A 13,402-nucleotide genomic window follows, 5' to 3' on the forward strand; every position below is an offset into this window, starting at 1 on the left:
TTTAAGCTTAAGCAAGAAAAAAAAACGGTGAAATATTGCTACTTTGTGTTACGGACAAGAGGAGATAAAGAGAGCCAGACAAGCGGAGACGTGGGTGGGTTTGAATCTGTCCAAAATGACCCGCCGAACGCGGGGAATTAACCTTGAGGTTGACACGAACGTGAGTTTCGGGGAGGGAGGGAGAGAGAGAGCGAAAGAAAAAACGATGGATTAATTTAATCATTGTTAAAAAAAAAGAAACACGCAGTTCCTTTGTGCGGTTGTCAAATCCTCCACGCTACTCACGGGGGTTTTAACGGTTCAAGAAAACCGACGCTTTTGGGCGCCCAAATGTTGTCATAATTTTTTTTACAAAAAGAGAAGGGTTGTTTTTTTTTTTGGCTTGAGGTGCTTACGGGGACCGGTGATCGAATGATGAACGAGTTGTGTGCCTGACTGGAGTCTGTCTTCCTATACGCCGGAGGGGGGGGGGGGGGGGGCGGCATCCCACAGCGCTTTACACGCGATTAAGCGACTCGCATCGCATCTCATCAACACGCTTGAAAGGGCATCGCCACCCCCTAGTGGCAGCTGTCCCTGTGCTGCACAACAAAAATAAATGACCTGACACCGGTTATCCTAGCAGCGGCGGGGTGGGGTAAGTGCTGCCCCACATACTGTGTCTGGACCAGAGAGAGGTCGCTTGACGAAATCGTGGAATCTCGGAGGTAGCTCTGGTCATCCACGCAGCGCCGGTCATCCTCGCAATGGCGCCTTTTCGCCGGCCATCGAACAAAGGACGGTCACACCGCATCACCGCGCGGTAGCTTTTAGACGAGCTTCTGCGGCTGTCTGGAACGCCTTTCCTTCCGATCTTAGGAAGCCACTGGAGCTGCTATATGCACTTTTAAATCTAGATTGAAGACACATTTCTTCAGAACTGCTTTTTGTGTTTAGTTTTGCCGTCCATTCCCCCCCCCCCCCCAACTCCGATTAGCACGGTTGGCCGCGTACGGTGGTGCGAGAGAAGTTCAACTTACACACACACACACACGTACATGCAATCCCATTCGATACATTTACGGTGTGATTCTCGAATTTTGGCGAATTTCGGCAAATTTTGACGACGCAGCGGGAACGCGACGGCCTCCTCTGTTCTCATTGACTCCAGGGGATGTTTAACGTCCACCGTGAAGTGGACAGCGCGCATTGTGCAGTTAATAAACCTGCAGCAATAGCCAGGCGTGGCCTGGCCCACTTCGAACCACGAACCACTACAATAAGTAGCCAACGTCTCATTGCTGAGCCACATCACCACTGTTTACCCAAAGATGTTCTCATTTAGCCTCGAGGCTTTCTTTTTTTTTGGGGGGGGGGGGGTAGGGGTTCAAGGATGGTTTCGCATTTGGATGTGTGACCAAAGCCATTAATGATTTAATTGGCTCCTTGTGAGAGGAAACCGGAGTACCTGAAAGAACACCCCCCCCCCCACCCCCCACCCACTAAAGCAAGCTTTGGAATGACATGGAGAGACGGGAAAGAAGGAACGCATTGATTAAAGACACCGCACACACTTCAAGCTGTGAAGGAATGTTAAGTAGGCCTTGGGCAGGACACTTTTCTGCCACTGGCAAAGAATAGCGACGGGAGAGGCCGAGAGGGCTCGTCCCGCCGACGGAGACGGAGCGGCGAAATCGTCTCCCGGTTGTTGGCAGAGGCGTTGGGCGAACAGTTACTTCGCACAGCCCAATCTAGACTTTGTTTGGCCATGTTTTTGTTTATTGTAGTACGGAGTTAGACTGATGGCCTTAATCTAAGTTGTCTTGTGGTTGTTGTTGTTGTTGTTTGACTTGCATCACACTGGGATTTTTGCACGCAGCGTTGATGTAACGGTGCTTTCTCAGGAATATTTTTGCTGTTTTTTCCCTGGATTTTCTGTTTGCACAGTCACACACAGTCACTTTAAGATGTTTTCTTGTTCATGTTTTTTGTTTGTTGCGGTTGCACCCGATTCAAGAGCCGAATGGCTCACAGGGCTGTACCAAATAAATGGAAAAATGGAACTAATTTAGACTTCAGGAGGCATCCCAATGAGCCATGAAGCTCTTTTTTTCCACATCTGTCCCGTGTGGGCGGGTCAACTGCGCGAGATGGCAACGATCTGGGAAGTTTTCATCCCCTGCAGTGGATTAATAGTGGCCGACGACGATGACGACGCAGATGCCGACGTTGTTGACGGCGATTAATAATAATAATACGACACGAGTAAATGTGCTGCTGCTGCTGCTGTCGCTGCTGCTGCTGTTTCCCGTAAGGTTGGGGGACACACGATGCTGCCGATTCGCTGGCTGCCGCCGGAGAGCATCATGTACCGCCGCTTCACAGCAGAGAGCGACGTATGGAGCTTGGGGGTGCTCTTCTGGGAGATCTTCACCTACGGCAAGCAGCCCTGGTACCAGCTCTCCAACAACGAGGTGCGCAGAGCGCATGGAAGCGCGCACACAACGAGTGCACACGCGCACACAGAGAGGGAGGGAGAGCGAGTGAGAAAGTGAGCATGCGAGTCAGAACAAGAATACAATAAAACCTTGGATTGCGAGTAACTTGAATCTGCGGGTGTTTTGCAAGACGAGCAAAAATGTTCAAATTAATTTGATAAACGAGCGAGGGTCTTGCAATACGAGTAGCACGTATACGCTTTGTCTGCCTAGCGTCACGTGATCACAACTGATATACGAGTGCTTTGATATACGAGTGCTTTGGATTACAAACACGTTTCCGGAACGAATCATGCTCGCAATACAAGGTTTTACTGTATCCGAATCAGAAGTCGCAGAGGTCCAGTAGACAGCTTGTTTGACCCATTCACCAGGAGTTACCACTGCTTTTCGTGCTTAGCTTGTTGTCCTTCCCCCGCACCTCCGATTAATATGTTTGGCTGCGTGCGGTGCGAAAGAAGTTCAGCATACATACATACGTGCATTCACCGGACTCGTGATCGACGCCGGTGATGCATGGCACCAAATGCACATTGGTCGTCAGACTGAATCCCTAGCATATCCGTACGCGCACGAGCGCATAAGAATTTCAACGACTTTTTGTCATTATTATTACGACAGCTCTCCACTTTTACCTTCAACTGTTTCTTTCCGCTGCTAAAACTGAATTTATCAAAAGTCATTAAAAGCATTGGAAATTAATTGAACGCGTTAGCGACCGCGGGGAGATAGGACCCCTCTTTTCGGAGGCAAAAACTACTTTTTTGGAGTGCATGTCGCAGCTTGCATTTAGATTTTTTTTTTTTACAATTTTGGTGAGTTTTTGCATTCACATACCAATTATTGAACTCGCGCGCTCTCTGGAAGAAGTAAGCATCCGAATTACCTTCCGTGGAATGTTATTTGCATTAAGGGCCTATCGCTGGTTACACATTTAACTCCGTGATAATGAGGTCTTTTTAACGCAAATTTCCCGCGGGGCTTAGTGACATATTAAAAAACGCGCGCACGCGCACACACACAAGTTTGTTATAATGCGTTTTGTATTACGCACTTATCTTTAAAAAAAGAAAGAAGTGCCTTCATAATTACAATATGAAACTCATGAGGGTCATGCTGTTGTATTTTTCCAGCCACGTCCAAAAAAATTGCATAGATTTATGTTGGGTCTGCATTTACAACTCGTGTGCCCCGGGACATATTTGCTTGCAATCCGTCTCATTAATCTGACTCGGAGAGACTGGTCCATGCTTTTTGTGTTATCTCGACTCGACTATGCCTTATACTGGGTTGGATTCCGATCAAAGTACTTGGCAGATTCCAGCCTATTCAGAATGCAGCTGCTAGAGTGCTTACACACACACACACAACATTCCCTGAACACATTACACAGTCCTTTTATCTCTTCATTGGCTCCCGGTCAAATTCCGAGTGTATTTTAACATACTGCTATTAACCTATAAGGCTCTAAAAGGGCTCACCCCCCATTACTTGCAGGAACTAATACATTTATATATTCCATCAAGGTCCTTACGTTGTTCTGATCTCCAACTGCTCGGCACTCCCAGGTTGAGGTTGCGCTATTTTGGTGATCGGGCTTTTGTTAGCGTGGCACCCAAGATATGGAACGCCTTGCCACTTGCAATCAGGGCAATCCAAGTCAGTAGATAAATTTAAGTCTGCTTTGAAAACCCATCTCTTTAAAGTGGCCTTCCCTCTTTAGTTTGTTCGATTGCCCTGGTTGTGTTTTTGTTTCACTGCTTTTCATGCATTGCGCATTGATATACTGGGGTGGAATTCGCATTATACATTTGAATTATTATTATTATTATCAACTTAGCAGCGTCTCATGAGGATACGAGCTGTTGCGCTGGAGACTCCTCAGCTTGTTATACTCGTGCCTAGATTTTTTGCAGGCCAAGTGAAAATTAATGTGGCTACAACTGTACCACGTGTTACAAAATAAATTCTCACCAAACGGAAGGGGAGAGGTGGGGTTGGGGGGGGGATGGAATTGAAGTCAAATGTTCATTGTCATCGCGAAAAATCAGTGGCAGTGATCCGGTTACACGGTAGATAAAGGCATACTCTTTGGTTCTTTCGGTAAAGTCACGTAGGTAAAAAAAATAATAGGTCACGACGTTTCAATCGCCACACAAGCAGTCGTCCCCACCTGAGGGCGCGTTTGTACGCTGGTGACCATAATGTGATTCCTGGCCACGGCTAACATCAGTGGCAAGCGATGCCAGAATCGGTCATTCCTTTGCCACCTTTTTTACCAACCCTACACAAACGAGCATGGTGAAGTATGGTAAAAAAATCCCCCGTGACCGACACAACGTGGGGAAGGCCTTCATCAATTGATTGGTCTACAATGGCTGGAATGTATTACAATGATTATACTTTTCATTGCCCAGGGCAGGCCAGGCGGATGGCTATAGATTCAATATATCGAACTGTACAGCAGCAGCAGCAAAAATCATATTTGCTAAACTAAAGTGTATTTGCATTGAGTAGGATGAGCGCATCTTTTGATATTACATTTTACAGAACAAACAGAAACCCCATTCCTCTCTAGCCGGGTGTGATAGTACATTCCTGTGATCCAGCGCTGTGGAAGCAAGGGTTGTTGGATCACGTACATCCTTGAAACTGCCAAACCTACTGGGCTGCCAGATGTCCCAGAGATGGTGGTCGAGGAAGGGGATTTAATCTACCTCTGTAGAACTTGGAGTGTTCCCTCCCTTGTCTATGCATGCTGGGTATTGCCCAGGTGCGTGGGGTTTCCATCCCGCACAAAATCCCACGAAAGAAACTGCCTAATCCCAACGTAAAAAGGGCCCCGTTCTTGTCGTTGTTGTTGTTGAGCCAAAACAAATAATCTCATTACCCTGTCGAGCTTTTCCCCGTATAAACAAATGGCGCTGCTGTTAGCATTCTTACTCATAAGCGAACCTGGGTTTGAAACAAAGGGGAACGAACCCAGGTCCATGGGCGCCCTTTGCACAAAATGCCATGAGCGGACTGCTCGGCGGCAAATTCGTTTGGGGGATTACCCGACTGTGTTTTTATTTATTTATTTAAGAGAACGCGAGATTAAACCCATGTTCTCGCGGCCTAAAGGCACGGCCAACACAGCGAGGAGGATGGGGCATCCCTCCCGGACAATGGTGGGAACTGATTCGGAAGTGGCACTTTCACTGGGGCTGCAGAGCGCAGGACAAGGGGGGAGTGGGGGCGGGGTCTCAAAATCGACGGGGTGAACCCAAGGACCCCGCCGGAGAGAGGTCGCACGAGACTCCCGGACAACCCTAAATTGCATCAAGTTGACGGGTTCACCCCGCGGGCTTCCACCGCGATGCAACCGAACGTGCCGCTAAGCCCCGCCGTTTGGACGGAGGAAGCCCCCGCTGGACCGAGTCGTATGTGCGTGCATTTACAGGAGAGCGGTAGTGTAGCAGTAGTGTGACGATTATCTGAACCGGTCCTGGGCTTCTCCTAGGTCGACTCGGCCTCAAATGAGTACCTGGTGCAGTGTGTAAACATCATCACTGGGGAGACAAAGGCGGCCGGCCGTGGTGTTGGCCACCCACCCCCTGGTATGCCGTGCCGGCCTTCATAGGTCCTCGCTAACAGCACTTGCCCCAACAGTCTGTTACAGGCTATACGAGGGATCTTTGTCTTTGTTATTTTTTTGGTATATTGAACTACGTAGGTGTGGAGGGACATGACAACAAACTAAACGCAAAAATCAGTTCTAGCAAAATTAGTTTCCAATCTAGATTTAAAAGTGCATAGCTCCAGTGACTTCCTAATGTCGGAAGGAAGAGCGTTCCAGACGGCCGCAGCATCAACATCACCACTCATCACCACGATCACCACCATCAACATAAAAATCCCCCACTTCCTCATCATGCAGCTACCTCCTCAACACCACCAACATTAACATCATCACCATCAGCATCATGTATGTATGTTGAACTTCTTTCGCATCGTACGTAGCCAACCGTGCTAATTGGAGGTGTGGGGGAAGGACAACAAACTAAACACAAAAAGCACTTCCAACGAAATGAGTTTTCAATCTTGATTTAAAAGTGCATAGCTCCAGTGGCTTCTTAATGCCAGAAGGAAGAGCGTTCCAGACGGCCGCATCAGCAACATCCCTACCAGCACCATCAACGTCAACGTCCCCCGCTCCCTCATCGTGCAGAAATTAGTTTTCGATTTAACAGTGCGCAGTTGCTCAGACGATCGTATTGAAATGTGCACGGCTGCTTGCGACCGCCGCGGCTCGGCCGCACGACCCCGACGGAAGAACGCACGCTGCAACCTCCCTCTCCCGTTCCGTCGTTTGGGAGGTGCCGCGCGTACGCATGGCTCGGCGCAGGTCACGGGCCACAGAACGGCGGTGGTGGCGGACGTAGCGTGACGGGGGGGGGGTGGGGGGGAGGGTGGCAAAGCAAAATGCACCCACGGAAAGGTTTCCGTTTAATTTGCGTGTCGTTCCTGAATTTATGCCGGATGCTGATGAAAGTGCCAACCTTTATTAATCATAACCGAACGCCTGCGGAATATGAATGGCCTTGGGACAATGGGTGTTAAGACGATCTTTTGGAGAGAGAAAAAAAAACCGTGCCCAACACGAGCCTAAATCAAAACACCACGCTCCCTCCCCCTCCCCGCTTCCCCTGAACTTGAGTGTTAAACATCTGACTGCATAACCAGAGTTATACCGGATCATATTGGTTATGCAATTGTGAAATAAATAAGATAAATGCTCCTAGTAGGGTCATTACAATGCAGGGAATGTGAATATAACACTTTTACTGGTTTGGTAGTTGCATAAATTAGGCTTCACGCTGTGGCCTATAAATGAGCAAGAGATGGGAAAAGATGGGATCGTGCATTAGCGGTTTGAAGCGATATTTGGGAAGGTATCGCGTTCTGCGACGAGGGTTAGTGGCGGCGCCTCCTTTAAGGCGCAGGATGGCGACCGTGTTGCTCGTTTATGCGGGCGGATTAAAGCAGAATCAATGCCGCGTTTGTTACTTCACGGCGGGGATACTTTGTTCGGGGGCTGACCTTCAAATGTGCTCGCCCGCACTCGGCGAGACGAGCAATTAAATTAGGAAGTAATTCCAAGAGCGGGCAAGAGGCAACTGTGACAATGTTATGATGAAATGCGAGTGGGGGGCACGACGGCGCCGTTCGAGTTTGTTTGCAATCTCACGAGACCTTTTCGGTTGTCATTTTGACCAAAACTAAATAATCGCATCGCCTATAGTTTTTTTTGTAAGGGGGAGGGGGGGGGAGAAAAACGAAACAATAAATTTCAGGACGTTATTTGATCACGTTTCTTGTTTTGTTACTACTATTATTATAGTGACTAGACTTTTTCCCGTCTCACTATCTCCAGGTGATTTGCTCGTTAGTTTCGATGTAGTCTCTTTGTTTACCCAAGTTCCTGTGCCTGACACCATTGCAATCATTGAATATTTGGTCCAACAAGAACTGAATGCTGATGTACTGGCCCTCGTGAGACACTGCCTCACCAACACTTACTTCACCTGGAATGGAACATTCTACAAACAAGTTGAAGGTACCCCAATGTATCTAAAACCTGACTCCCACCACCATCCATCCCAGAAGAATTCCCTCATCAAAACTTTACACCATAGAGCTCGATGTATTTCTGACTATCATCACCTAGCCAATGAACACGTACACCAAGCTCTCAAGATGAATGGATGTGCAGACTACACAATCCATAAAGCTATCACCCCAACCGTTTAGAAATAACCATCTGAGGACCCAATCAAAACCATCACCTTGCCATACATAGCAGGGGTCACCAAAAATATTTCCAAAATCATGAGCAAACACAAGATCCAGGTTCGATTTAACACAGTACATAAAGTTTGTGATCTGATTCCATCTGTGAAGGATGTGATCCCTGACATGCAATACCCTGGCGTCTACAAACTAAGCTGTGTCTGCGGCAGTAGTTACATTGGGAAAACTAAGCGACATGTCTTGGACCGTGTTCGTGAACATAAGGCAGATCTGAAACACAGTAGGACCAATACCTCACCCGTGGCTGATCATTGTTTTAATGCGGTGGGCTCCCGCGAAATTGATTTCTCTAAGACAAAGGTACTTTGCAAACCCACTGGCTATCAAAAAAATATTCGTTCATGAAGCCATCCACATATACAGACACCGACAGTTTCAACCGAGAAGATGGGTACAAACTGAGCAATCATTGGAAGGACGTTATCAACCAGTTTAAGTCATAACCGGCTATGATGTTCCCATCCTACCACCTTCCGATGTTAGTTGTTCATTAACAGGTTCACACTTACACAACCAGTGCCAACCTTGAGGTTGCTGCTCTGTGATCTCCCATTAACATGCTAATATCTCACATTAACATGCTAATCTCTCACATTAACATAGCCACCACAGCGCGCTCACCATAGAGGCCGCTCCCCGGTCTTACATTAATATGCTAATTTTCACCTGGCAGCCATTTAATTGGTGGAAAACCCACCACCGTTGCGGTCGCCGCCCACCACTCACATTAACATTAGCTGCCCCGCCCATGCTGCTGACATTTGGGCTACGCCCATTTCAAACCTTTATAAACAGTTTGCCTTTAGAAGCTAACCCCCTTTTCCTGATGATGGCCGCTTGCGTTGCGATCGGAACGTCGTAGTTTTTTGTTATTTTCTTTGAACCTATCTACGTGACTTTACCGAAAGACCCCAAAAATAAGAATTCCTGCAGTCACGAAAGCTTTAAGTCAAGATTTTCGTCTCAATAGCGTTACGGAGATGGTGTGATGTGAGGGTTCTGCCTTTCTAGTGAGGGTTGTAAGTTGACGCCGAGGAGGAGGGAGGAGGTGTCTCCCCCCCCCCCCCCCCCCCATGTGGAGTGACGGCACCCACTCATGATTATTAATGAGGGGGGTCCATGTGGAGGACGTAACCTGTTCATGATTATTAATGAGGGGGGCTGGTGGACGTGGAGTGACGTCACACACGTTAGACACTGACATTCTTGGGTAAATATAGTAGTAAATACCGTCGTATTTTTTATGCTTCCGTAATTATCCTGTGTATTGGTAGATAATGAGAGGGACGCTGTCTGCTTGACTTTCGTGAAAAAGAGTTTCAAAGCTCATCCGATTCCTCCAGAATAAATGAAGATTCTGATTCTGTAATGGTGGGCGCACCGGAACCTGAAATCCAGAGGTCGCCGGTTCGATTCTATCTCCCGGTGCGGCGGTTGAAACAACGGGGGTTGGGGGGTGGGGGGGGGGGGAATTTCGGAAATCCTCTCCCCCCACCACTCAGAAAGTGGCATCACCCCGATCCAGCAGGAATGAGTGGGCTACACCACAGTTGGGCGACCAGCAGGTCGCGTGTGGCGGGGTCGCGTGTGGCGGGGTCGCGTGTGGCGGGGTCAAGTGTGGCGGGGTCAAGTGTGGCGGGGTCAAGTGTGGCAGGGTCAAGTGTGGGTAACTCCCACATCTTTCCAAAACTTTGTGGCCCGGCATGGAAGAGTAGGCCAAAGTACCCTCTGGAGGGTGCCTCTCCAGATCTCCCCCAAGCGGACGCCCATCCGCCAGCAGTGGCGTGCGTAGGCGATTTGCAGGGCTGCGCCTTTACCCAATTTCTACGTTATATAACGCAATTAAATATATTGCCTGAAGAATTGAATTCTTCTTTGCAAGTATATGGTATGGATTTTTTTTTCTATTCTTGAAGTCAAAAGTGAGATTGTAATATCTGTTGTTCCTTTCCTTTTATTGTAAACTATAAATAAACAATGCAATATCAACCTCACAAGCAATCACCGTACACAGCGATGCTGTACATTTTTGTAATTATTTCAGACATGAGCGGTATTTCGCGTGCCACAGATTATTTATCCGAGGCGTGGCGATAATTGCCCTGCGTTAAAAAGGAGGATATTTTACACGGATCTAAAACGTTGCTCGCTTTAATTGCACATCCACACGTGTGTGTGTGTGAAAAATATTTTAAAAACGCGCGCAAAACCAGCGTCAGTCCTTGAAACGTGTTTCAAACAAATGTTACACCGACGGAAGTGGAAACTGCGAAGATAATTTAACACGTGACGAGGGCAATGCAGTCCGTTAATTGTTGATAATGCGGCACAATTGAACATTTCGGGGAGTTAAAGAGGCGGTTATTTCATATTTCGAGGGTGTATTATGACAGGAAATGCACCGATATTTAATGGCTGCTATTCAGCGCTATACATCAGGAGATATATAAGCGATGTGCCTTGCATGAATGGCGCTATTACATCCTGATGACCAATTTCATTTCACATCTGGCTTCATAGAAATGCACCCCTTCAGGCGGTCTGGCGTAAGGGTAGCACACGGCACAGGGCATCAATGTATAGCCAAATGAATGGTATCCCCAGGCAAAAATATAAGGCGATAGGATTGTTTTTTTTATATATATTTTACGCTGAAGAGGGATGCTGCCGGTAGTGCAAATGACTGCGTCTCTGTGAGTTGACCGTCAGGTTTCTTGCTGTGGGGTAAAGTGTGGGTACTTCCACTACTTTGACGATGTCCCACCAGCATGGAAGAGTAGGCCAAATATTATCCTCCAGAGAGCTTGCTCTCGTCGAGGTCCTCCTCCTGCCAGCAGTGGCGTGAGGTGAGGAATTACAGGGCTGCACCTTTAACCCTAACTTGTCGCGCCGCAGAATTGCGTGCGACGCTTTCGGGAAAATACAATTTCCAAGGATTTAATTTGTATTTCAACAACAAATGTGGTTTGTTTGTGTGTGTGTGTACGAGCTGATTGTAGAGCATTGTAAACAAATGCAATGTTAGTTATCTAACAATGTTAGTTATCTAACATTGCTCAATACATACTTAACGGTCATATACACAGGGTCCTGTCAGGAATGGCAGCGGACACATGTATGGGAGACCACTGCTTGACAAGGTGTGATGGAGGTTAATCCGGCACGATACCATCTGATCTCTGCGCCGGGGCAGATAGTGCTGATTGGCGTTACATCTCAACCGGATCAGTCGCGATTCGCCCATCGCGGCTGATCAGAGAGAGAGTTTGAGAGTCGGGGGGGGGGGGGGGGGTCGCATTGAGATTGGAGTCGGGGTTATCGCAACAGGAATTGAAATGCTAAACTGAAGGGCAGGTTCGAGTTCATGCAGCAGGGGGAAGCAAGGGAGTGGGCAGTGTCCTTCTTCACTGTCAATGAATTCGAATGAATTCTCCTCCAACGAGTATGCGAGTCTGAAAGCCACGGGTCAGCGTGGCTTCTCATTTTCAGGGTTGTTGCTTACGCCACCGGTTCTGTCCGTGTGTGGCTACGTTCATCGGAGGTTGTGGCTCCTGGGCGAAATAAAGTGGCTTGCGGATCTGTAAATAGAGTTGTCACCTGTGACAGCTTCCCAGGATTCTCCAATTCCCCAGTATTCTCCTTGGAAATCGGCACAAAGAGACAAGTTGGCACAACGTATACAGCGACGTCAACAATTACACGGTAGCTATGCAACGAGAAAAGTTTAACTTGCGGTGCAATCCCATGTATTTGTGCAATCCACTTTTAACCGTCGAGCGCCTTTCTGCACCTTCGTTTCCACGTCAGTCAGCGGGAGCGGACGACGTCGCATGCCGCAGAGGTGGAAACAACCGGCCGCTTGCGTGCCGGCCGTGGAAGGCGCACCCGCGAGAAGAATCCGCACAATCCTCGCGCGTAAAGCGACGGGCCCTTCGTTTATTATTTTCACGCGGAAAAGAAAATTAAAAAAAAAAATCTCGCGACGTGGAGCCGCAACCGCTGCTTGCCCCCACACCCTCCCCCTACCCCTGCTGTCCGCGACGTGAAAAGCCGAGAAGAGAGAGACGGAGACGGAGCGGTGCGCCACGCCCGCTCGCTCGCTCGCTCCCCTCTCGGCTCTAAAAACCCACCCAGGCCTTGTGGGTCGCGCTGCGTTCGTGGGCAATGACCTCACTCGAAAATTTAACGAATTCTTTGGTGACGAGGCTGCTGCTGTTGTTGTGCTGCTGTTGCTGCTGCTGAAATTACACCTATTGCTGCTGCTGTTGCTGCTAATGCTGCTGCTGTTATTGTTGCTGCTGCGGCTGCTTATGCTACTGCTGTTGCTGCTGCTGTAGTTGTTGCTGCTGTTGCTGCTGCTCTTGTTGTTGCTGCTGCTATTGCTGTGGTTGCTGCTGCTTATGCTGCTGCTGTTGCTGCTGCTGTAGTTGTTGCTGCTGTTGCTGCTGCTATTGTTGTTGCTGCTGCAATTGCTGTGGTTGCTGCTGCTTATGCTGCTGCTGTTGCTGCTGATGCTGCTGCTGTTGCTGCTGATGCTGCTACTGCTGTGGTAGATGTTGCTGCTGATGCTGTTGTTGTTGCTGCTGCTGCTATTGCTGTGGTTGATGTTGCTGCTGATGCTGTTGTTGTTGCTGCTGCTATTGCTGTGGTTGCTGCTGCTGCTACTGTTGCTGCTGATGCTGCTATTGCTGTGGTTGATGTTGCTGCTGATGCTGCTGTTGATGTTGCTGCTGCTGTTGATGTTGCTGCTGCTTTAGCAGTGGTGCACAAGCTAAGTTAACAACAACCCTTCAACGGATTCGTTCAATAACACTGTGGCCTAAAAATAAAAAATAGGCGACGTTTCGGGCAATCGCCCTTGTCCAGGACACATTCTTCACATCACAAATGTGCTATGAAGATGGGCCATCACCAACAAGCGTTGCCTATTATAAATATGTTTTATTTATTTCAGTCTTGATACCTGTGGCTTAATATGAGTGCCGTTTTTGGCGTCTCTGTTGTTCTCACAAACCTGGATGGGCAAATTGTACTCGGAATAAAAAAAAACATCATCTCGTGTGCCCGGGATA

At 48.2% G+C, this 13,402-nt stretch overlaps 1 protein-coding gene across 1 annotated transcript in view; it reads left to right on the forward strand.

The window, feature by feature from the left end:
- Positions 1–13,402, forward strand: part of LOC103091785 (BDNF/NT-3 growth factors receptor) — a 270,811-nt gene that overhangs the window by 250,843 nt on the left and 6,566 nt on the right. Inside the window, exon 17 of the mRNA XM_076075159.1 lies at positions 2,295–2,453. Coding sequence (XP_075931274.1) covers positions 2,295–2,453 — 159 coding nt within the window. The remainder of the gene's footprint in view (positions 1–2,294; positions 2,454–13,402) is intronic.

This window comes from Petromyzon marinus, chromosome 52 (genome assembly GCF_048934315.1).
Source record: "Petromyzon marinus isolate PM22_M1 ecotype Great Lakes invasive population chromosome 52, UKy_Petmar_22M1.pri1.0, whole genome shotgun sequence".
NCBI lineage: Eukaryota > Metazoa > Chordata > Hyperoartia > Petromyzontiformes > Petromyzontidae > Petromyzon > Petromyzon marinus.